Source organism: Saccopteryx bilineata, chromosome 7, assembly GCF_036850765.1.
Source record: "Saccopteryx bilineata isolate mSacBil1 chromosome 7, mSacBil1_pri_phased_curated, whole genome shotgun sequence".
Taxonomy (NCBI): Eukaryota; Metazoa; Chordata; class Mammalia; order Chiroptera; family Emballonuridae; genus Saccopteryx; species Saccopteryx bilineata.
This window is the reverse complement of record NC_089496.1, coordinates 45,239,321-45,261,911: the sequence shown is the minus strand read 5'-3', so window position 1 is coordinate 45,261,911 and position 22,591 is coordinate 45,239,321. Positions and strand designations below refer to the sequence as shown.

At 45.7% G+C, this 22,591-nt stretch overlaps 1 protein-coding gene and 1 long non-coding RNA gene across 2 annotated transcripts in view; one reads left to right on the top strand and one right to left on the bottom strand.

Annotated features, from left to right (window-relative positions):
- Positions 1-22,591, top strand: part of JAZF1 (JAZF zinc finger 1) — a 326,805-nt gene that overhangs the window by 269,675 nt on the left and 34,539 nt on the right. Inside the window, exon 3 of the mRNA XM_066239967.1 lies at positions 18,093-18,289. Coding sequence (XP_066096064.1) covers positions 18,093-18,289 — 197 coding nt within the window. The remainder of the gene's footprint in view (positions 1-18,092; positions 18,290-22,591) is intronic.
- LOC136310912 (uncharacterized) lies at positions 15,190-18,164 on the bottom strand. The gene is made up of 3 exons (XR_010726630.1): positions 18,075-18,164; positions 15,699-15,780; positions 15,190-15,336 (listed from the first exon to the last, which is right to left on the bottom strand). It is a non-coding gene; the product is annotated as an uncharacterized lncRNA (long non-coding RNA).

Here is a 22,591-nt window from a genome sequence, read left to right as displayed (position 1 = left end):
ATTGAGTATTAATAATAAAGTCAACATATTTACTGCCTTTTCAGTAGGGTGATTTCCATTATTCATTACTCAATTACTTCTGCAGTAAAAAGAAATGAGTTATGATTTGTTTTGGATGAGCATGTGATTAAATTAATGGCTTGTTTCGAGGGTTTTAACCTAAATGTTGTAGCTGAAAAACATGAGTAAAACTTTGCACTTTACCTTTTATGCAGGATAATAAAGCTGTTCTAATCAAAACATTTAAACCCCTTCCAGTTTTGATTACTCTACAATAATATTGTATTGTTATGTGATACCTGGAATATGAAATTTTTAAAAAGTGTAGCGATCCCATTATGCACCTTCATTAATTAGGCAATAACCCATGAAAGATGTATTGTTACCAGCGGGTGAAAACTAGTTTGCTATTTAATGACCCACGCTGAAGTCAGGCTGAGCTAGCTGAAAGAAGGCTCTCGTTAACCACAGGAAGGATGAATTTTGAGAATTATAATTAGCATAGTAAATGGAATTTGGGGGTTTATGACAGGCCCCCTTTGAAAGGTAGCGTTGTGGAGAATTCTTGCCCTCAGCAAGGCAGGAAGCTAGATATCCTCCCCTGTTTATTTTATAATTACTCAATAAAATCCGGATGAAATTAGTTGTTACCAGTAATTAATGACTAGTTTAATAAAAAATTTAAAAAAAAGAAAGAGTGGAGACTAGCAGATGGTGATTATTGTTGTGAATAGGGGTCATCTTGAGAGGAAGCTCTCAACAGGAATTTGTTGCCGGCGGGACCGCCTGTCGCCTGCGCACTGGGTCGCGAGGCTCCGTCTAATCCTCGCCTTGGAGCTGGGGCTTGTTTCTCCACTGCCTAAACTTCTTCCAGGAGAGGGTGTTCCGGTTACTCTGGTTACGGCCACAACCAAACAGGAGAGGGGGAGACGAACAGAGGAGCCTGTGCGTGTCTGGGGGAATTCAGAGGCCCCTGCTGGAAGTTAGTATCCAGTTCTTTTTCCAAGCAGTGCGTCTGGACGGGAGAGCAGAAGGGATCGTGTTGGCCGCGTGCCCCTCCGGTCCTGGCTGGGAAGCAGGATTTTCCATTTTTAGTAAGGGACGCGAGGCCGTGCTCCTGGAGGTCATTCTTTAACAGGCGGGGGAGTCAGAACCGGGGGCTGGAAGGAGGCGCACACGGAACCACACAGACATAAACAGCAGGAGCCGAGGGCCTCACTGTCCAAGCCCTGGGCCCCACCGCTCGGCCAGTGCTCCCCGCGTTCCTCTATGGAGGAGCCATTTGTGCCCTCGCCCGGACTGCCTGGGTGGGCTGCTGGCCGGCACCGAGAGCAGAGACCCTGCCTTTCTGCTCTCTGGGTCCCCCTCAGCCCGCTCACCTCCATGGAGGCGTGTTCAGTGGAATCAGCGCACACAGCCCTCCGCGCCATGGCTGCTGAGTTGGGACCAGTTCCCCGCAGCCGTTCAGATGTTTCCAGTGTACAGGGCTGGTCAGTACATCCAACCCACGTCGCAGCTCTGCAGCAGGGGGTCCTCACCCAGTGCGTCCTGGCCCCGCTTCCGCCTCCATGCTGTGCTCCTGCCACTGCCACACACAACCCCCGACCCCCGCCACCTTCATTTGCCTTATTTCTTCTGCCCTTTTCTATAGTAGTATTCACTGTTTTTTTGCACTGTATGCATCCTGGAAAGCCACCTTTCATTCTTCCAGAACTGGTGAAAATAAATAAATGAGTAAATGAAACCGCTGCTTTTCAGATAAAGAAAACAAGCCCACGAGACGGAAGATTGGATCACAAGCAGTGAGTTAGCACACTTAGAGCTGACTCGGGTCTGCAGCGCTCACCTCGGTTTCTCCTCACCACTCTCCCTGCTGAGTGGCAGCCTTGCTGAGAGGGAGTGAGAGGACTCGGCTTCCATGGTAGTGAGAGGAGGGCTGGCCAGGGTGATGGCCCCGGAACATCTCTTTGTTTGCGTAGAAGAGGGATGAGGCGGCTGAAAGGGCTCCCACAGAGGGGCTGTAATTCCTTATGGAAATTTCCATCAGGTAGAAGATGGAGGAGAAGGAAAGGTTTGAGCCAGCTCTCTAACCCAGCCTGTAAGAGAGCACATCATTTCCATCATCAGCGCAGAAAGTGTGCTAACCGCCCATCATCCTCAGTGCCCCAAAGAGGCTGCCCAGGCCTGGCCCTCCCAGCTCTGTCTGTGAGAGCAAGAGAAGTCAGGCCTTAGAAAAAGCAATTCTTGGCGCTGGCCAGGTAGTTCACTTCGTTAGAGCATCATCCTGATATGCCAAGGCTGTGGGTTTGATCCTCTGTTAGGGCACATACAAGAAGCAACCAATGAATGCACAACTAAGTGGAACAACAAATTGATGTTTCTCCATCCCCCATCTTCCCTCCCTCCCTCTCCTCCTCTTTCCTTCCCTCTCTTCCCCTCCCTCCTTCCCCCTCTACTCCTCCCTCCCTCCCCCTCTCCTCCCCCCTCTCCTCCTCCCCTCCCCCCTCTCTCCTCCCCCCTTTCTAATCCTCCCTCTCCCCTTCTCTCCTCCTCCCTCTCCCCTTCTCCCTATCTCTAAAAACAATTTAAAAAAGAAAAAAACTCCTTACCTGTCCTACGTGTCCAAAAGCTATGGCTGCCTTCTGGTTTTCCTCTCTATTTTTTTTCTCTTTTTCTTAACACTGTATTGCATTGTGGTGGTAGAAATTTTAAAATGAGAAGATCAGAAAAAGTCCATTTGCTTAAAGGAAGAAAATCATATAAACTGTTCCTTAATGACCTCCCTTTGGTCCCATTAGGCCTGCTGAAGCATATTCTCAGGAGGTGAATTACCTCTTTCAAAGGCACTGAGCCTCCAGTCAGTGAATCACCCACTAATGGCTCCCCAGTATCCTGAAAGATACAATGTCTCCTCTCAAGATACAATGTCTCCTCTCAAGTTCCGCCTGTTTGCCTGTTCTGCCAGGGCCTGATGCAGACCCCGGGAAAGGGTGGTTAATTACCTAAAGGAGGTGAATGCAGGGCAGAGGACACTTCCAGCACCTGTGGGCGGGATGGAAGACGAGCCTGGGAGCTTCCTGTCACCTTCCCCGTCCTTCCCAGTTGTAATAGGAACACGGCGTCGTTTGCGTGCTTTATGCATTTTAATTCCCAGAGTTCCTCTCAGAAATGATGCCTTGTACATCTTAGGTCCATTTGCACTGTCACCGAAGCCCCATGTAAACTCTATAGGAAAAAAAAATTAGAAATGTTTTAATGGGTTTTTCAGAATGCCCAATCTCAAGGTTTTTGTTTGAACTTGACCCTTCGTCGTTGCAGGTTCATTTACGCCTTGCTGCTCTCTTCCTCATCCCTGCCCCCTTCCCCAGAATTGGGTAAACCGGCCCAAAGACTGCTCTCACCCACTCTGAGGGAAAGCCGTTGGTTCTCAGCTCTTCCTAAGTTCCTCACTGCAAAGGCGCGGTGAGCAGACTTTTCACTCCCAATAAGGAAGAAGATTAGACATTTTCTCTGGGTGACTTTGGTTACAGGAAGAAATGCAGGATCAGATAGCTTTAGAAAGAACCCCCGCCCCTAGGCCACTGCAAGGGAGGTTGGAGTGAAACATCATCATAAAGGACGCTTCACAGCTGGGACCTGCACAGAGCTTTCATTTCTACAACTTGTTGGGCTCTCGTTATTAAGGGGGGTTGCGGACCGTTTGAACTGGAATTGGAACCGCTTCCTGCACATTGCATCAAAGCCACGTGACGCTGCGTCCCGTGCTAACGTTTTTCTGCGCGTAGAGAACCCAGCTCTGGACGTGAATACCATGCCTTTCTCAAATGGAGGACGTCTTGGCACCAAACAGTCGAATGAATACATTAATGTACTTTTTCATTACAAAGGGCAAATGTTCAGTCTCAAGCAATATATGTGTTACCCAAATGCTCACCTAAAAATACTAAAAAGAAATAAATGAGCCTGAAAAAAGACCTAGAAACTTAAGAATTCTGTTCCTCCTGCTGTCTGAAACGTAAGCATTTCCCCCAGGTATCTCTGCTCAACCCCTGTCCCTCCTGTCTCGTCCTGTCCTCTCTCCTGTTCTCCCTCGGTGCCTCCTAGGATGACTCCTAATCACTAGACATTTGACCAACCCGTTTGTATGTAACCCTTTGAATGTCCCCCGCACTCTTTCAGACTCGGTAAACCCAGTGTAACGGAACTTTCTCAGCTGTAACAGCGCTGGCCAATAGAACTTTCTGTGGTCATGGAAATCTTCGGTTTCTGCACTGTCCAATGTGATAGCCACTAGCCACTTGCAGCTCTTTAATCAAAATGAAATAAAATTAGAAGCTCAGTTCCTTAGTCCGCTAGCCACAGCTCAAGTGCTCCAAGTCCCACACAGCTAATGACTGTTAGATCGGGTATCACAGATCTTTAGTGTTTGTGCTTGTATCACCTTTTTTTTTTTTTTTCTTTTTAGGCTGTGGAGTTCTTGGGCAAACTACCCAAAATTAATGTCTCTGAGACTCAATTTTGTCATTTGTAAAATGGGACTAATAACAACCCTGACGAGGTTGTTATGAGGATTCAGTTAGTAGTAGTTACAAAACAGCTAGAATAGAACGTAACTGAAAAGTCTCTTTAAAAAGAATTATCAATCCTTTCCCCTTATCTCTTTTCTAATATTGACATCCAGCTCTCCATCTGAAGCTTAGATAAAGTGAACATTCACCAGAGCCATTTTAAGAATGGGTCCGTTTGCACGTTACAGAGAACACCTAAAAATACTGTGGGTTTAGGCTGCCGACATTTGGGGTTTGGTTAATGGAAAAGCACCGAGCACTTCTCTCGGCAGGAGGGCCAATACAAGAGTGCTCTGCAGGATCTAACAAGGTGCTCCTAGGTTGCTTGGAATTATTTTAGGGCATTAGCCTTGTTTCCCAGGGCATAATGACGGGAGAAAAGTCCCCAGGAGGCTAGCATCCGTAAGAGCATTGAGAGGTGTTGGGCCTGCTTCTCAGTAGATACTGGGGGGGGTGGGGGGTGGGGGAGGCGTGGTGTGCATGCGTGAACCTGATGAGGCTTCGTGTGCATTGGAAATGGCCTGGGTTTGGGGTGCAGAGGTGTCCAGGGCCTTCAGCCCTCGACAGGAAGCCCTCTGGCGTGGACCAATGCTGCACACTCATCAAGCACAGAGTTTAAAGGGGGTTTGCATGGTTTATATCCTGGCTGCAATCCATTAAAGCTTTAATTACACTAATTAGGGATTTGGTCTAATCAGGCTGGCCAGACTGAAATGGGGGGCCTGCACTCTCTGTGAAGAAAAGCTTTGCGAAATAAACCAGCAGGATAAACAGAATTGTGGGGGCACGTGTATTTCTGGGAACCAGCTGATGCTAAGGATTAGTGCATGCCTTTGGCATACAGATGAAGGCTGCCCATTGTAAATCAACAGAAGGGCTGGAAGCCCCTCCAAGAAACACTTCATTAGCAGTTAAGTACAGTGACATTCTTCAAAATTTTAAACACACACACACACACACAAACCCTGAAATTTTTTTCCCCCTGAATAACCTGTAAATTCTCAGTTTGGGGTGGAACTTGCGGGGAAAACGGATCGAAGGGATCTTGTAAAATACAATTCATTTCAGCGCTATATTGAATAACAGTTCTGTGTTATTCTTTTTCCTCCCCTAATTAAAGGAGACCGGAAGTACCAGTATAATATTCAAAGCAGTGCCCCATTCAACATTATAACAGCCCCCATAGCTGAAAGATTTGGGAATTACTGGCTCAGACCTTCCGAGTTAAGGCCATTTAATACTAGATATTCTGATTGACAGTACTCAAAAATTTTAAGGGGTGTGTGTGTGTGTGTGTGTGTGTGGAGAGAGAGAGAGAGACTGACTATCATTATGCTATGAACCAGATCAAAGTCAATTTTGAATCTTTATTAGGTATTTCCCAGGGATTATGTTGAAAATTTTTTCCTTATTCTTCTTCCATATTTTTATCCCTATGTATTTTCCAAGTGATCGTGTGAACGCAGGATGAGAAATGCATTTGACCACTCCCCTAAAAGAGGGGGAGGAGAGAAAGTTTCAAAAGGTTGATAACATGGCAGGTCCCAACATACTGCTGATCTCTCTCGCTTTGTGTGTTTTTGAAATGATACAAAATTTAAAGGATCACCTCGTCAGTCCCCTCATCCTCTCTAGCACTGATGCACAGTTTACAGTTTTCTGAGTAGCTGTAGAAGAATTCACAAACTCCAGTGGAAGAGGAGCTGTGAAGGTTCACATCCCTCTGTGATTGGGTTTTTTTTTTTTTTAATTCTTTTTTTTTTTTTATATTTTTCTGAAGCTGGAAACGGGGAGAGACAGTCAGACAGACTCCCGCATGCGCCCGACCGTGATCCACCCGGCACGCCCACCAGGGGCGACGCTCTGCCCACCAGGGGGCGATGCTCTGCCCCTCTGGGGCGTCGCTCTGCCGCGACCAGAGCCACTCTAGCGCCTGGGGCAGAGGCCAAGGAGCCATCCCCAGCACCCGGGCCATCTTTGCTCCAATGGAGCCTCGGCTGCAGGAGGGGAAGAGAGAGACAGAGAGGAAGGAGAGGGGGAGGGGTGGAGAAGCAAATGGGCGCTTCTCCTGTGTGCCCTGGCCGGGAATCGAACCCGGGACTTTTGCACGCCAGGCCGACGCTCTACCGCTGAGCCAACCGGCCAGGGCTTTGTGGTTGTTTTTTAAGTGATTCTTCAATCCTCGCACATGTGTGCCAGATCCCTGGGCACCTTTATCAGGTGCTGGCCTCCTGGGAAACAAAGAACACCTAACCCTTTTGTCCAGAAGCAGCTTAACTGAATTTTTGCAACAAAAAGGAAGAAAATCACTTTGGGGGAAAAAAAAAAGTTTCCAGGGCCCAAGAATCTTGAAGGCTGTAAGCTTGTGATACCTACAGACATCTATTCTGTGAAGGGACAGCCCAGGTATAGAACTGACTTTGCCCCCAGAAGAGTTTCTCTGCCTCAGTGGATGAATCCATGTAAGGATAAAGGCTGTTCACGCCTCTTTGTTCCTAAACAATGCGAATCTACGGATTGCTGCTCTGTGGACAAGTGACTCACATACACACAGAGATAAATTTGAACGTGGAGTTGGCCTTGTATGTATGAATACATGCAGTTTATCTGAGTATGTTCAGTGGGGACTGCCCTCGTCTTGGACGTAGCTTTCTCTTTGGTGCCATGTTTATTGTCTGCCATCTCTGCTCCCTGATTCCCTGAAAGTGGACAAGCTGTGTACCAGTTAAGCTAGGAAATGCCTAGCCTGGGATATTGGTAGAAATAGCAGTGGTTTGGCCAGGGGTGGGGAAGGCATGTGTAAGTCAGGGATGACAACTTTTAGCTTATGTATCCCCTTAATCAGTAGAAAGTGGCATTGCGGGACATGGTGCTGAGGAGATTTTAAGGCTGAGTCGGTAAACAGCACCGCCAGGTGGGCCGCGCCTGATCTGTGGCGGCTCTCGTGAGCGGTGCGGATGGATGACAAGCAGACAAGAGGCACTATACGTGCCCTCCCTGGCATATAAACACATCCTGTCTGTGTGACGTCTCTGACATTGCGTCCTCTCCCATTCACCAGAATCTTCCTGTGTGCCTCATCCTCCAGTGCTAGATGCACCTGGAGTCACTTGTCCTTGGTAAATGTTGACTGTCACCTAGCTTCCCTGGTCAGAAGAGTTCACCTAAGAAGCAAGTCTGGGCAGCATCAGAGAAGTTCTTATCTTTGGAAATGGACTTCTGATCACAGACTTACACCTCTGTTGAAGTCCGTCTGTGGACTAACATAGATTTCACCCACAAATAACATCTTATGTAGGAATTACCCAATCCGACGGCTGTTGCGTTGTTAACATTCCTTGGGGGTAGGGCCAGGAGCATAGGACCAATACCGATGGAAATACCAAGACTCTGAGTGGCCTCCTGACATATACGGGAATATTACGTTGAGCCAACTGTTTTTCGTGTGTTTATCTGGTAAGATCTTGACAGTCACCCCCATGGAGGTAAGTGTTAGGGTTACTTCTGTTTTGTAAATGAGAATCCCAAGACTAAACAGGGTAAATAATTTGCCCAAGCTGGAATACCTAGTAAGTCAGATGAGGAGTTTGTCTCTGGAGCCAGGATTTCCAACCCTCAGACTGTGTTCACAGCCATTAATGATACGGGCACAAAAACTCCTGAGACTCTAAATCTATTTTTTTTTTCTTTAGTTTTTCAACTTCTTTTAGCCTATGGGGAGAGTTAAGCATCATCTCATTAGCAGTTTACATGGAAACCTCAAATAACTCATTTAATTTACTTCCAGAGGAGGGAAAACGAGAAAACTCAAAAGCTATTTGTAGGTTTGTACCACAAAACCTCATAAAATACAACTTCTTTGTTTTCTTCATTGGTTTTTACACGGATGTCAAATTAGCAATGAGAACCATGTGTACGGAACGGCCGAAGTTATTCCTAATTAGGTGGAAGGGGACGAGGGATGGAAAGGGCGCAGAGCGCTGCCAAGAGAGGGATATTCCCGTTGGTCCCGACCCCGAGATTCGTGGGCACAGTTTTCAGAAGTGGTTTTTCTTCTTGGCATTGGCCAGGAAAAAAGACCATGGTTTTTACTCCAGCCAGGCTAAAGTCAGTCAAAATTAATTGCTTCACTGATAATTTATGCTGACCTGCGGCTTAAAATAGCGGCCGCTGGAATGTGAACCAGCGCTTTCATAAAGGTAGAATTAACTGTGTCGTTCCTTGTTGTGAGAAAATGCCCAGCATCTGCTGGGAGCGGACGAAGTCACGGTGTTCGGGAACGGGATTTTTGTTCCTTATTACAGCTATTCGGCTTCCATGCATGAGTTTCATTAGAGTGCTAAAATTCTGGAAAAGAGATTATTGGTTTAAAAAAAAAAAAAAAGTCATTCCGAAGTACTATTCACAAAAAAAAGAGCGACTAGTCTTTGAATAGTGCTGTTCATGAGGATGTTTCCACTGGTCTGCAGTCCACACGTTGCCTGGGGTGTGAGGGGCCAGGGAGCACCCTGTACCCCGTATCCCACCCCTGTGTGTCCTTCCTTTACTGAGACACTGGGCTCCTCCCCTCTTTCTCCCAGGTCCTGGAAAGGAGAAGCTACTGGAATGGGGTGCTCTTGTATTTTGACATCTTTCAGTTTGCCCAGAATATGGCAAATGATTCCTCCTAAACTTAATAGTTTCATATTGGTCAACATTCCTTGCCACTCAATTTTTAGCTATGGCAATGACAGAAAATGAAGTTGGATATTTTTTAATAACTTGTATCTAGAGAATAATTATAAGTAATATGTTGGTATAAACAGTATTTTATGTATTTTATGACGGTACAGACGTGATTACAAAATAATGATCAACTTCTATATTGTAGCTCCGCTGCATCTCAATAACAATTTAAGTAAGATGTTACCTATGTTTTATTATTATCATAACCTCAGAATAAAGTACAGTCTTTCTCAAGAAAGGATTATTTTATTCCAAGATTGGTATGTCTTTTCTATGTTTTATGTTAAAATGGGTTTCTTTTGAATGAAAGGCTAGAATGGGCAGTAGTAGTTAGATAAGGTATACCACTTGGCAATAAAAATGGACAATTCAGTGTCATTAAGGAAGTATTTTTTAAGAGTTTTAGAATATGCAAGCTATAATAAACCATAAGGAATGTAAATGAACTGGAGTTCCCTTAAAGAAAAAGAAGGAAAATGAGTGAAGACAAAGCTCTCCCCTTCTTGTTATCTTTTTTCCTTACTCCCTTCGCTTGTCTCATCTCCTTGTCCCCCAAAATAAAGTGAGCATTTATAAGCAACATTAGCTACAAGGTTTGATATGAAATTGGCTTGCCCTCCTGTTAGCTTATTATGTACAGATTAGACCAGAACTCTTCAAAGTCCAGAAATTATCTGCTTCTGTATGTGTCTGATAGAAACTCAGTAAGGAAAACATAAAAGAAAAAAAAATGTCTCGCTTAATGCAAGAAATCTGTTGGTTTGGGTGTGGTACCCAAACACAGAATTTGATTCTCTCTCTGGGTACTTCACAAATTGTGCCCACAGACCATGTGAATATCAGACGAAAATCACATACACAACCCTCCCAAGCTAAGTGCCAAACTGACCCGATCAGATGGTGTGTGTGGGTTTTTTCCTCGTGCTGCTTTTACTTTTATTATTTAGCATTAAAAATTTTAATAGCAACATGTTAAAGGAGGCTCAGCGTTTTGGTGACACTGCAAAAGTTTTTATGGAGCCTCAAAACCCACCCCATAGGCCTCAGATCGTGAAGTCAAAAATAGCTCTGGACGGAGAAGCGAAGCCAATGATTGTTCGAACGTTAGGAGACACTTTCTGAAATCAGCGGTATTTGGGAGTCCACGTTTTCTTTTGTCTCCTGGAAAAAAAAAAGTTTCCAGATAACCAGGGAAGGCCCCGTTGTTAACAGAGGGGCACAGACATGGCTCCCCCTTCCCTGCTGGCGGGTCGTGTTTCCCCGGCCAGCTGTTTTAACCAAACACCCCCTCTGACTTCACTGTGGCTTTAAGTTGCTGCTAAAACGAGAAGTCCCACCCCGTGAATTTATTAGCAGATGTGCATCCTGAAAGCCATCATTACTTTGAGACGGAGCGGCCAGATCCCCTGACATGTGGGCCACACAGGATCGCAGGTGGGCTACGTACCCTCCGTTCCCACGGCCACTTCCCACGGCCTGGGTTCTAGGTCCCACGAACCGTTCTGCCTCCTCCCTGGTGTCCTGTCCACGCTCGTCCTGGGTTGCACACCGTAGTCATCAGAGGAGAGAAAAATCCGTAGTGCGCAGGCTGGACTCTCTGCTGGAAAAACACATCGTGTCCTCGTCACATCAGCAGTGTCACTTCTGGGGCGACGCGTGACCAGGTCTGGGAGCGCTGGGAGCCCCACCGTCTCCCTGCCAGCTCCCGGCAGCCTCCCTCAAAGGCTCTCTGGGTTTTGCAAACTTGTTTTCACTGGAAAATGGCAATGCCCAAAGGGCCACTGAAAAAGCAGAACAAAGCTTTTAAACTTGGAATGGAGCTTTGTAGAGAGGGGCTGGTTGTGGTTCTAACCGTGTCAGAACCTCGTGCAGCCTTGAGTCCCCCAAGTCGGGGGCGGGCGACACTGGAGAGAGACATCGTGTTGTCAGCTGGCTCCGTGGCCTGTTCTGCTGGAAAGCCCTTTCACAGTTTGGGTTTTCTCAAGAATCAAGGCAGGGAAGTGAAGAAAAGGAGGTGTGTAGTTTATAGATGCCCCCAGCATGTAGTCCCTAAGGTGTAGGAAACTTCTGTTTGAATTCCAGCTACTATAGCTGCCTTCTTGAATTTGCCTACAATTAACATTGGTAGTAATAAACACTTACAGAACCAGGAAAGATTTGCTTTCAGAATCGGCTGAACTCAACTCATGATGCCAGTACTTACCTGGTTACCTAGTGACTCAGCTCAGAAGGTACCAGATTGCTGATGTATGTGTCAGAGATGAAAAATTTGTGAGTTAGGGTTTCCAGAACAAGTGTTGTTCATATCCGATATGGACCAGGCACCTGACATTTGTCAAGCATAGTGTCAGGCCCTGTTCTAAGTGCTAGACATATATCACTTCACTTAATCTTCACAACTGCTCTGTCAGTAGGTCCTGTTATTGTCAGCATCTGCAAGTGAGACAGCTGGGGCACAGAGAGGTTAAGTAACTTGCCCAAGGTCACACAGCTGGAGAGCACAGAGCACAGATTAGAATTTAAAGAGTTTGCCTCTAAAGCCCACTGTCTTAACTGCTGCTCTCGTATTTTCTAATCAGTAGGCCATGACCTATTATTCTAGAAATCAGTGTGGTGGTCAGGACCAGGAGAGTTTGTTAAAATGAAACAGAATAGAAAAATATCAGCTCATATCACATGTAAGGATTGTCTCATGAAATTTTTGTTGTAAGGCGTTCACGTAAAAAATAAAATGTTTTTATCTTGATGTCCAGATAAGTTTCATAATTCATAATGTTTCTGATTTCAGAAAGGTAATAGGGTACAAATACTTCATATTACCTAACACTCCCTAGCAGGCATCCCCAAACTATGGCCCGCGGGCCGCATGAGGCCCCCTGAGGCCATTTATCCGGCCCCCCGCTGCACTTCCGGAAGGGGCACCTCTTTCATTGGTGGTCAGTGAGAGGAGCACTGTATGTGGCGGCCCTCCAACGGTCTGAGGGACAGTGAACTGGCCCTCTGTGTAAAAAGTTTGGGGACCCCTGCCCTACAGGGTCGGAAGCCATCCTTTGTAATCAAACACATTGTTAGTATTTGTGAAGCATATAAATATTTACACTAAATCCAATATGTAAAGTTGAAGGTGGCTTTTCAGTAGTTCACATCAGACTTTGTCTCCCAATGAGTTTGAGTTTTACTGCCAAACTTACAAAAAAAAATTCCGTTTTAGAGCTTTGGAGATGTCAAAACTGCTGATTGCAGACTTAATGATACATAGGTACGATATGTATCATTTATAATACCATTGCATGGGGGGGAGGTCAGCAAAAGTCTGGAAGACACTGCATGGTACCGTTGCTAGAATCATTGACAGCCGGAGGCGGGGTGGAACGTGGGGCAGTATAGTCCGTATTTCCGTAAACCCAAAACGTCTCGATTTTAACAAGGAGAAAAGCCAGGGCCTGAGAAGAGAGTGCTGGGACCTCCGGGGGCCAGCCGCTTCTTCCTCCCAGAACGCCATCCTGTCACACAGCTCGGGCCTCCGGACCACACGCCCTTTCCAGGGCCTTATAATAACAACCAAACCACACCAGGCATCTCCGAGCTTGGATTCTTTTCAAGTTTTTGCGAGCGAGACTCCAGTTTCGAGCGGTCACTTCCATCATTGCGTCCTCCGGGGCCAGGGAAAGCCAAGTGGCTTCCCCAGCAGGACACTCCAGCTCAGGGACTTGGCCGCAGAGAGCGAGGTGGCCGGGCCGTCTCTGCCCAGGTTTCAGTGAATTCTGTCAATTTCCTGAGTTTGCGGTTGAAAGCGGTCCCCCTGGACCGGCAGTTTGACATTTCCCCCTGCAGTGTTATGTTCGTGTTTCCATGTTTCACATGTCAGACTGGATGAACATTGTGGTCGAAGGATTTCAGAGATTTATAATGGGGCCTTGAAAATTTACTTAAGGAATATGTACTTCCCCAAGCAATAACAAATATTACTACAAATGACCTTATTAAATTAAAGTAACTTGGGCATTTCTGATTTGTAGGCAAGTTCAAATTAATCTTACAGCGGTCTCAGTTTCGAAATGAAAACATGGGCCTCCTGACCACAGGTTTCCCGGCTCTCAGCAGCAGTGAGGGAACCCTCGGCTGACGGGTTTTTTCTCCCCTAAGAGTCAGTTTTCTCTCTCTGTGGAGAATCAGTGCTAGCAGGAAGACACCCTGAAAAATCACCGCCGTTGTACCTGGAAACCAGGAAGCGTCAAAACTTCTAGCACTTGTCTTCCGCTATGAGTTAAATGGTGAGTCTAAGATGTATCATTTTTATATTTTTTAAAAAGAAAAGATGCTTTTCTTATCCGTTCTTTATTCCTTTCCCAGTTAGCTCCTTTAGTGAGTAGGCAAGGAGCCTGGTTCAAATGCTGTTTTTGCTCATTAAAAACATAACTACAAAGCACACTCACTGGTAAATGTTTTTAAACTGACTCTTGGAGAGATAAAAAGCCCTGATTTGTAATACTTGCCAATTGCCATGGTGCCCTACTCCCACCACTGGCCAACGTCAAGCTCCCAACGTGCCCTCATTGCTCAGAGGTGGCATGAGAGAGGCAGTAGCACGTCATTAGGTAGTAATTCTACCAAACGGAGATGATAATCATGGAAATAACCTCGATAACATAGCTAATAGCAACTAAAGTGGCATAAAATAATTAAGAACCAATAAGCTGAGTATTCGTATCTTTGTTTTTAATATACTTATTTTAATTACAAGTTCATCTCATTTAATTTTTAATAATGGGTGTGTTGAATTAAATAAATGGTTTTAATTTTGAATAACGGGCTCATAGAAACCCCTGGGAATGTAAGGTTCAGCTCTCACAAGCCGGCACAAGCCCACTGCAGGACACCAGTGCAGAGCATCAGAGTTCGGGCAAGAGGGCACAGCCAACCCCCTGCATTCCCCAGGCCCTAAGCTCGGCCTCCTCACCCCCCTTCAGCTTGGAAAACCGTGGCTCGGAAGCAAACTGGAAAGCTCGGGGGCCCTCGTTCCCAAGGCAACACTGCAGAACAGGAGCATTTGAGTCAGTCCCCAGGCTGGGTTTCTCTGATACCGGTTCTGCCACTAGCCATTAAGGGGACCTTGAACAGGTTGTTGCTCCACCTGAGATCCCAGTGAAAAATGAGGTGCTTGGACTAGGGGGTCTGTCTTATCTAGTCTTCCAGCTCCCAAACCCCATGTTGGCTATGATTACCAGGGGCTTCAGAAAAGATAGCCCCTCCTAGCGAAGTCCACTGAGAAGAAGTCATCAGACCATAGTGATGTGAGGGCTTCGCAAGCCTTCCTGACCTCCCTCTCAGCCTTGGAAACCGGGCGATCATTTCTGATCCTGATGATGGAAAACAGCTGGTCTTCCGAGGATGTGTCTTAGTGCAGGTGCCCTTGAAGATGGCAGTGGTGTAGTCTGACTCGAGCAAGGTCCTCCAGACTTCAGTTCTCGGCTGCAATCACAGCCTTGTCTCCTGTCTCCCCCAGTAATTCCTCGCCATTGGAATCTGCCCATCTTTTGACAAAAACCTGTATTGATGGAACATTGCTTTGAAACTTCAGGGTTTAATACGTAGGCAAAGTCCTGGTTAACAAGTGAAAGAGGAAGAAGAGCAGGACAGCCTTCCCAGAAAGAAACTGGTGAATTTCAGCCGGCACTCCCAAGGTGTCCGTATGCTCGCTCCAGTGTGTTGTCAGCAACAATAAATTGCACGGCCGTGATTCTTGGTAGGGCAAGGTTGCGGTGATTTATGGGTGTAGCTGCAAGTTCATAACCACCAATCCAGGAGAGAAGCAAGAGGGATGGAGGGAGAGAAAGGCTGGCGGAGTGCTTTATGAGTTTCACGTTTAATGCTTTTAACATGGTGCCTCGTTCTCACGTCTAGAAAGCAGATATAAGCCAAAAATAGGTTGCCGTCGGAAGCCGCACAAACGCAGGATGGAGGTCACGGTGAGGTTTGCGTGTGTGCGTTGTCATGGTGGTTTATAGTTGTTCTACATCCGTGCTGGAGGGGAGTATGTATTCTACAATAAAAAGCATGAGCTATTGGTACTAACCAGAGCGAGTCAAGACCTGGAGAAGCCCCACCTCTGGCCCTCAGTCTTTGACAAGAGTTGGACACTTTATGGGACTCTCTGGGCTGATGCCTGGTCGGCCATTGCACAGTCCATTCTGTACATGAGGCGTGAACGTGCAGTGCACCCTAAGAAATTCGCCTTAGTTAAGGGATATGTATAGATAAAACCGCATTGTAAAACTTTCTATAATGACAACAGCGTATGTGACGGGCATTGAAATTCTCACGGTAGCCGTCTGCTATCAGTGTGTCTGGGTTTCTCCTTCCTCCCAGTCCAGATGTGACTTACCAATCAGGGGGCAGTCTTACCGTGAGGGGTGTTGCCTATCTATTAGCATAGTTGACATTCCATCCTAGCAGGTTATCAGAATTAACCAAAGATCAAGTTCTCCTGCAGAAAGAGAAAAGGTGTGTGTTAACCCTTTACCTACGATAATTAGTCTCGTTTTACAGAGAATGAAGCTGAGGTTTAGAGAGGTTCCTCGCCTTCCCTCAGTCACATGGTACGCAGCCAGGCCTGCTCCAAGTCCCAGGCTCTGATCCAAAATGCAAGATGTTGCTCGGTGGTTCTGCCCCGCAGCCTGTGTTTGTACCTTAAGACACTACCGTGAACTGCCTATCCTGAGAACAGCTGCTCTTCGTGGAAGAAGCCCATGTGTAGCCTCTGGACGCCCAAACGGCTAACCCCAATTTGAGCGGCTCAGTGCTGTGCCTGGGAATAGAATAACAAAAGAAAGCACTAGTTCCTTGCTTTTCTCTGAGAGCCCATATTTTGAGTAGAGGTTATGAAGAGGGCGGGGGAGAGCACTTTAAAGAGCAGCAGAGCCAACTTTACATCCGAAAAGAAACGAGTACTTAGCTACTGGGTGCAAACAATTCTGTTCTGCATACTTTCTTTCCTTTTAAATCATCGCCATTGCCATCTCGTAGCACCAAACCTAAGTGTTCAAGGCAAAGCATGTAGCTTTTACTACACCTGTTCTACTTATAAAATCCAGTTTATGTATCTAGATTGTATTGCAAAATGCCATTCAAGAAACGTGCCATTTGTGTTCCAAGTATAAAAGCAGACATTTTAAGACACTGTAACAATATTGTAATATTGTTTCAATGGGTGTGTGACCGACTCTCTGCTTTTACCAGGCATTGGCGCTATCTGTTGGCTTCCCCAAGTTCAGAGTTTCAGGAAGATAAGTGCTGAGGAATTTTGCAGGCAGGATGTAAAATGGGCTAAGTAAAACATCATGTTTCAAGTGCAGTGGGATTCGTTATGATGCATTGTATTAAAATAGTCAAAACAGAATTGATGGAGGGCAGATACGGAGAGGACTTGGGGGGCTTGGTTGTGTTCTGTTCTTAGCGAAGGCAGTGGGTACAGGTGCCTGTTTTGTTACCTACATGCTTTCATACAGTTCCCTAGGCTTTCCATCTTAATTTTCAAAAACACAGCTGACAAAGTCTGCCTGCCAATTATACAAAAAGGTATTTGCTGCTTAGGTAACAGACAGTTCATAGATTGTTTTGAATTACACGAATTTATAAAATGTTAGTTTATACAGGCCCTGGCTCAATTGTTTAGAGCATTTTACCAATACACCAAGGTCGTGGGTTTGATCCCCAGTCAGATCCATATAAGAATCAACCAATGAGTGCATACATAAATGGAACGACAAATTGATGTTTCTTTCTCTCTCCCTTCCTTTCTCCCCCTCCCTCTCAAAATAATTAACACACACACACACACACATTTTAACCTGACCTGTGGTGGCATAGTGGATAAAGTGTTGACCTGGAACATGAGGTCACCAGTTCGAAACCCCAGGCTTGCCTGGTCAAGGCACATATGGGAGTTGATACTTCCTGCTCCCCCCTCTTCTTTCTCTCTCTCTACCCCTCTCTAAAATAAATAAAATCTTTTTTAAAAAATGTTAGATTATACAGTGAAGAAAGAACAAAACTTGAAGATTGCTAACCTAAGATAAGTATTGAATAATTTTGAGGTTTCCAAGGTAAAAGTATCAGGAAAAGTCACCTTTGCCTTTAAGATAAGTCACAACATAAACAGCCTAGTGGCAGCCTTCCTCCTTGAACTGCTCTCCTCCCTTCTTCGGGAATCAGCTGGGGCTGACTGATTCAGTCCTTCTGTAAATGTTTGCTGAGGTAGGCGTGGCAACGTGCTAGCAGCCATTAGAGGGGCTGAGTCCTTCCCATCAGCAGATAGCTGGGGAGACAAGACCTTCAATCAGCCAAGAAAGAATTTGAAACCCAAGTAACAACATGAGAATCTGGAGTAATACAAAGAGAATCAGAGTTTTCATGAGGCCATAATGTTAACCTACCTATAAAGGAAGGCCTCTCCACCTCGGAGTGGTTGGCGAGCTCTGAGAATAGGTGGGCTCTCTATGCATTGAAAGAGAGGACCTTGCCAGAGGGGGGCAGTCTAGAACTTGGCACACTGCAGTGGGCACGGAGTCTGTGTTTCCCACCAGCAGGTTTGCCTAGGGAGGGGCAGAATGCGCCTGGTGTTGAAGCACCTTAAGACAACCAGCTAGAAGGTGACTTCGTCATCTAGGGAATTCTGGTGGGAGTTTTGAGATTGGGACAGGCCTTTGAACGGGTCCCTTTCGCAGGTGGGAGCGTCTGTCAAACTCAGGGCAGTTGTCAGTAAGTGGCCCCATTACTTACCTGCCGCTGTCCCTCCAGATTCATGACAGACGCCGCCCGCCGAGAACAGGAGTCCCTCAAGAAGAAGATCCAGCCGAAGCTCTCGCTGACCCTGTCCAGCTCCGTGTCCCGCGGGAATGTGTCCACGCCGCCGCGCCACAGCAGCGGCAGCCTTACTCCCCCCGTGACCCCGCCCATCACGCCCTCGTCCTCCTTCCGCAGCAGCACTCCAACCGGTGAGTGGCCTCGCCCCACGCTGTGAGCGCGGGGCTGGGGAGAGTGAGTGTGTGTGTGTGGTGTGCGTGTGCACGCGCGCAGGGTGTGTGTGTGTGTGTGTGGTGACGTGTGCTGGGCCAGAGACAGATAGTGATTCAGACCTGTGTGACCCTTTACTAGTCTGAATAGAATTTGTTGGTTCATTCATCTCTTTGTTATTGAAGAAGTATCTGTGGATTAGTGCCTATAATATGTGTGCGACCACAGTTTCGTAGCTACGTGTCCAGCCATCACCACTGATTGTGTGTGAGGTGACCGGGTGTCCCGGGTTTGCTTCAGGCAGGTGGAGGAGGTGAACCAGGATGGCCGTGTGGTGATTATTGTTGAAGCCGGGTAGTGACTGGCACCAGTCTCCCAATGTTGGCTTATTAAAATTGTTTCCTTAAGATAATGATTATAAAAAAGATGTGGGTTTTTTGTGTTTGTTTGTTTTTTTAAGAGTTTGTGCCATCCTCTACAGAGGATGGATCGGTTCGTTTGTGCTGGCTGTTTGTCCCTTTCCTCAGAGGGGCCTCGATGGCTCCCTTGTACTTTATTCTGTGAAGGGCTGCTTCCCAGCGTCGTCGTGTCATATTTACGATGTGAGCCCAAGGAATGCTATGAGAATGTAACCCTGTGATCCTCTTGTCTGAGTATTTCTGTGACTATTTATTCATATAGAATATGAATTATGGGAGCAGTTTTATACCTGGGTGTGTTTTATACATGACTTAATATTGACTGACTCATGGCCAACACCAGATAACCGTGACCACCTCGATTAGTGTGGGTGCCTTAGAACCCGTGAAAATCAAGACAGTTTAGAAGTGAGAGTTTATTATTTTTCATGCAAGAATGTTTGGAAGAAATGGAATCATTTCCTTTCCTTCAGACGTAAAGAAATCTTTCTGACACCTTGCCTATTTTAGCAATTTCCCACCAAGAGGATTAATTTATGTTGTGGTCAAGAGGTATCATTTCCAATCTGTCAAGATCATTGGTAAGTTATTTGCTGCCTGCAGAATGTTCCATGTAAACACCAAAAATTAGCAGGGGAAATGGTTTCTTAAACCCCCTAGCCTGTGCAATTTTGATTGTGTGCATTTTTCAATGTTTGAAATGTTATTTTACCTGTAGTTAGAGAGATCAGCTTATTTTGCCTGACTAATGTGATTTTAGTCACTTTTGCTGCCAGCTTGTAAATAATAGTCCGTGTTTCTACCTTTGGAACCCGCTCTTCCACGTTCCATACTCACCGTGCATCCCTGGTCCAGAGGTAAGTCCTCTTGCAGAGAACTTCATTTACAAAATGTTCTTTACAATTGACTGTCTTGGCGAGACTGACCTGAAGCCCAGCTTCCTCCTGGGGTTGCAGGTATTCCTTGGGTGTTCTTGGAACCAGGACGTATTCTGGAATTTCTAAACCCTACGAGAGTCTTCTCTCTCGTTTTTTTCATTTTCTCTCTTTATTTGTTTGGTTTCCTTTATATATATATATATATATATATATATATATATATACACACACACACACACACACACACACACACACACACACACACACACCCTTGAAAAAGTATTTACTTAGTCAAGGGTTAGAATGGTTAAAATCCTGGGTCAGTAGACTTTCTGTTTAGGACCAGATGTTAAATACTGCGTGCTTGGCAGGCCGTAGGGCCTCTGTTTCGGCTGTGCAGCTGTAGAATTACATGAACGAAGGAACGTGGCATCTTCCACTAAAACTGATAGTTTCTGTAAAACTTTATTGACAAAGACAGGCCAGACTGGTTTTCCAACCTCTGATTTCAGTCATAAAGATACAAAATTTAAAGATAAGCATAATTAAATTCCACGGAAATAGAGTGTTAAAACAACTTATATCTTAGAGTATAATTACTGAGAAGGAAAGGCAGCTAACGTTTGTAGTTCACATTACAAACTTAAGCTTACGGTATAGTGTATGTGTGATGTTGTTTTTAATCCTAGCGCCAGCCCCATGAGAGTTCTGTTCTTCCCACATACAGATTAAAGACATAGAGGCTTAGGAAGGTTAACGGGCCCCGGGCCCCGTGTTGACCCGTTGAAAAAGGTGGCCTTTCCAGTGTACTCACACTTTCTCCCCACAGTCACCCCTTCTCAAAAACTAGCAGACCTTCGGTCACCTCGCTGCCCCACTTGCTAACCTGACAACTGCAAACTCAAAGCCAGCACTGTGTTGGGGTACCGCAGCTGGGGTTCGCCTTCGCTCCCAGGCACGGTTCCGCCAAATAGTGTGTCAGAACGGGAGAATTTGCTGCCAGTTACGTTTAATCGGGGTTTTCGTTAAGGGTGAGTTGGAGCTGACTCCAGAAAGCTGAGGGTTAAATGCTCAGGTTTGCAAACCCGTTCAAGGCTTCCCTTTGGCCACGGTGAGAGTTTGTATACAGGTGAAATGAGACGCTACCTGTCAGGACCCCCACCCCCCACTTTCCCGCTGCACCCTTCTCTTACCCTTTTACTCTGTTTACCAGATTAGTCTTACTTAGTTTGTAGTTCGAGGGATCGCGGTTCTGACTACATCTGTGAATAAGCCTACCTCAAAAACCAGTCACCAATAAATAAATCATGACCATGGCAAACAAGGGATTGCTCCATAGCCCTTCACAACAGAGTTGTAGGTCCCTATGTCATGACATGGAAAGGTTTTCATGTTGAAGGCTTGTAAAACTCTATATGCATGCAATAGGATCCCAATCTTATTATTTTACTCCAGAAAGTTAACTGATAGATAGGAAGATGGATATTATGTTCTTTTTTTCTCCTGTTTTCTAAGATGAGCCTGTATTATTTTTGTAACCAAAACAGCTGTTCAGTAAATATAACTAGGAGATACAGACATAGAACTCTAATCTACACCTCCCTCTTCTAAAAAAAAAAAAAAAAGCATTGAATCTATTTCTTTCAGATTAATTTGATTGACTCTGCAGAGTGAGGGGGAGTGAGGTTATCCTATAGGAAGGGACTTTAGCCAGCAAATTGTTTTGGTAATTAGTGCCTATAGCTTAGTTTAAAAAGTAATTTTTTCCCCCCTGTTCTCATATTTAGCCACTGATTCTCTTAAAAGAGTGACTGTCGATCAGGCTGAAGGTGGAAATCACCTCAAAAAATTTTGAACCTTTTGCCTGGGCTCGGTTGGTGGGTGGGACTTGGGCATTGGGAGTTTTTTTTTTAAAGTTCTCCTGGGTAAATAATTCTCACCTATAGCCAGAGTTCAGAAACCACTGCCTTAGAATGTGACCCACCTCGTTGCCATAGCTGTGTGTTTTCTTGCTTGGGTTAACATATTTCCACCTCGCCTGGAGGAAGGTTACTGTAGCCCACTTACTCAGACTCGGAAATGAGTCCGCGGGGACCGAACAGATGCTCGCTTATGTCTTAATGGAGGAGCCGTGGAGAGAGTTGGCTGCATTTCTGGTTATAATAGCATTGCATAGTCTCTCCTGGAAAATATTTGTATATATATTTTGGCTGATGCAGGGGGAAAAAATTCAAGTATGAAACCATAGAAAGGCGGCCAAGGAAATGAAACTCTTTCTTCTTGTTGTTGTCTCCTGTCTTGTTTCGGCTACCTATAATAACCTGAGGCCACAGATCATTGCGTTTAATGCATAATTCAAGGTTCTGCATCGTGTTCATTCCCTCCGTATTCCTGCATCTCCTGTTTAGCCTTACAGTAAACCCTTCACATTCTTTTATGGCGCTTGTAATAAATTGCTCAAATTATAAGGAGTTTGAAAATTTTCGGGAGTTGCTGATATACAGCAAACCATTGAAAAGAAGTAGATTCCCCCGCCCAGGATGGAAATTACTGCACAATGCAGACGTTCAGAATGGATAGAATTTGATTTGACGGTGAAGAAGCTCTGTCTGAATGGAGTTGAAGTGAACTCGCCCCCTGGCCGTGCCTTTATTTTTAGAAAGCAAAATAAACTTAAATAGCCTTCAGAAAGCCAGCAAATTTCAGAAAAAATAAACTAAGGTAAGGTCTAAAATAACATACCTCTCCTCTACCACCCACCCACCCAAAAGAAGAGAAAGTGGGAAAAATAGCAGAGAGATAAATCCTGTCCTATTTAATGGTGGAGAATGAGAAAAGCCAAGCAGAGCATTTCGGCCTGACTGAACCGTGTGACCTCCTTACGGATTCCTGAGGCCGTGTGTTGGTATTTCTGGTGGGTCCTTCCCTAAGGAGCTGAAGGTCTGTGGGACGCCTAAGACACATTCCTAAAATCCTCCTCTTCCAA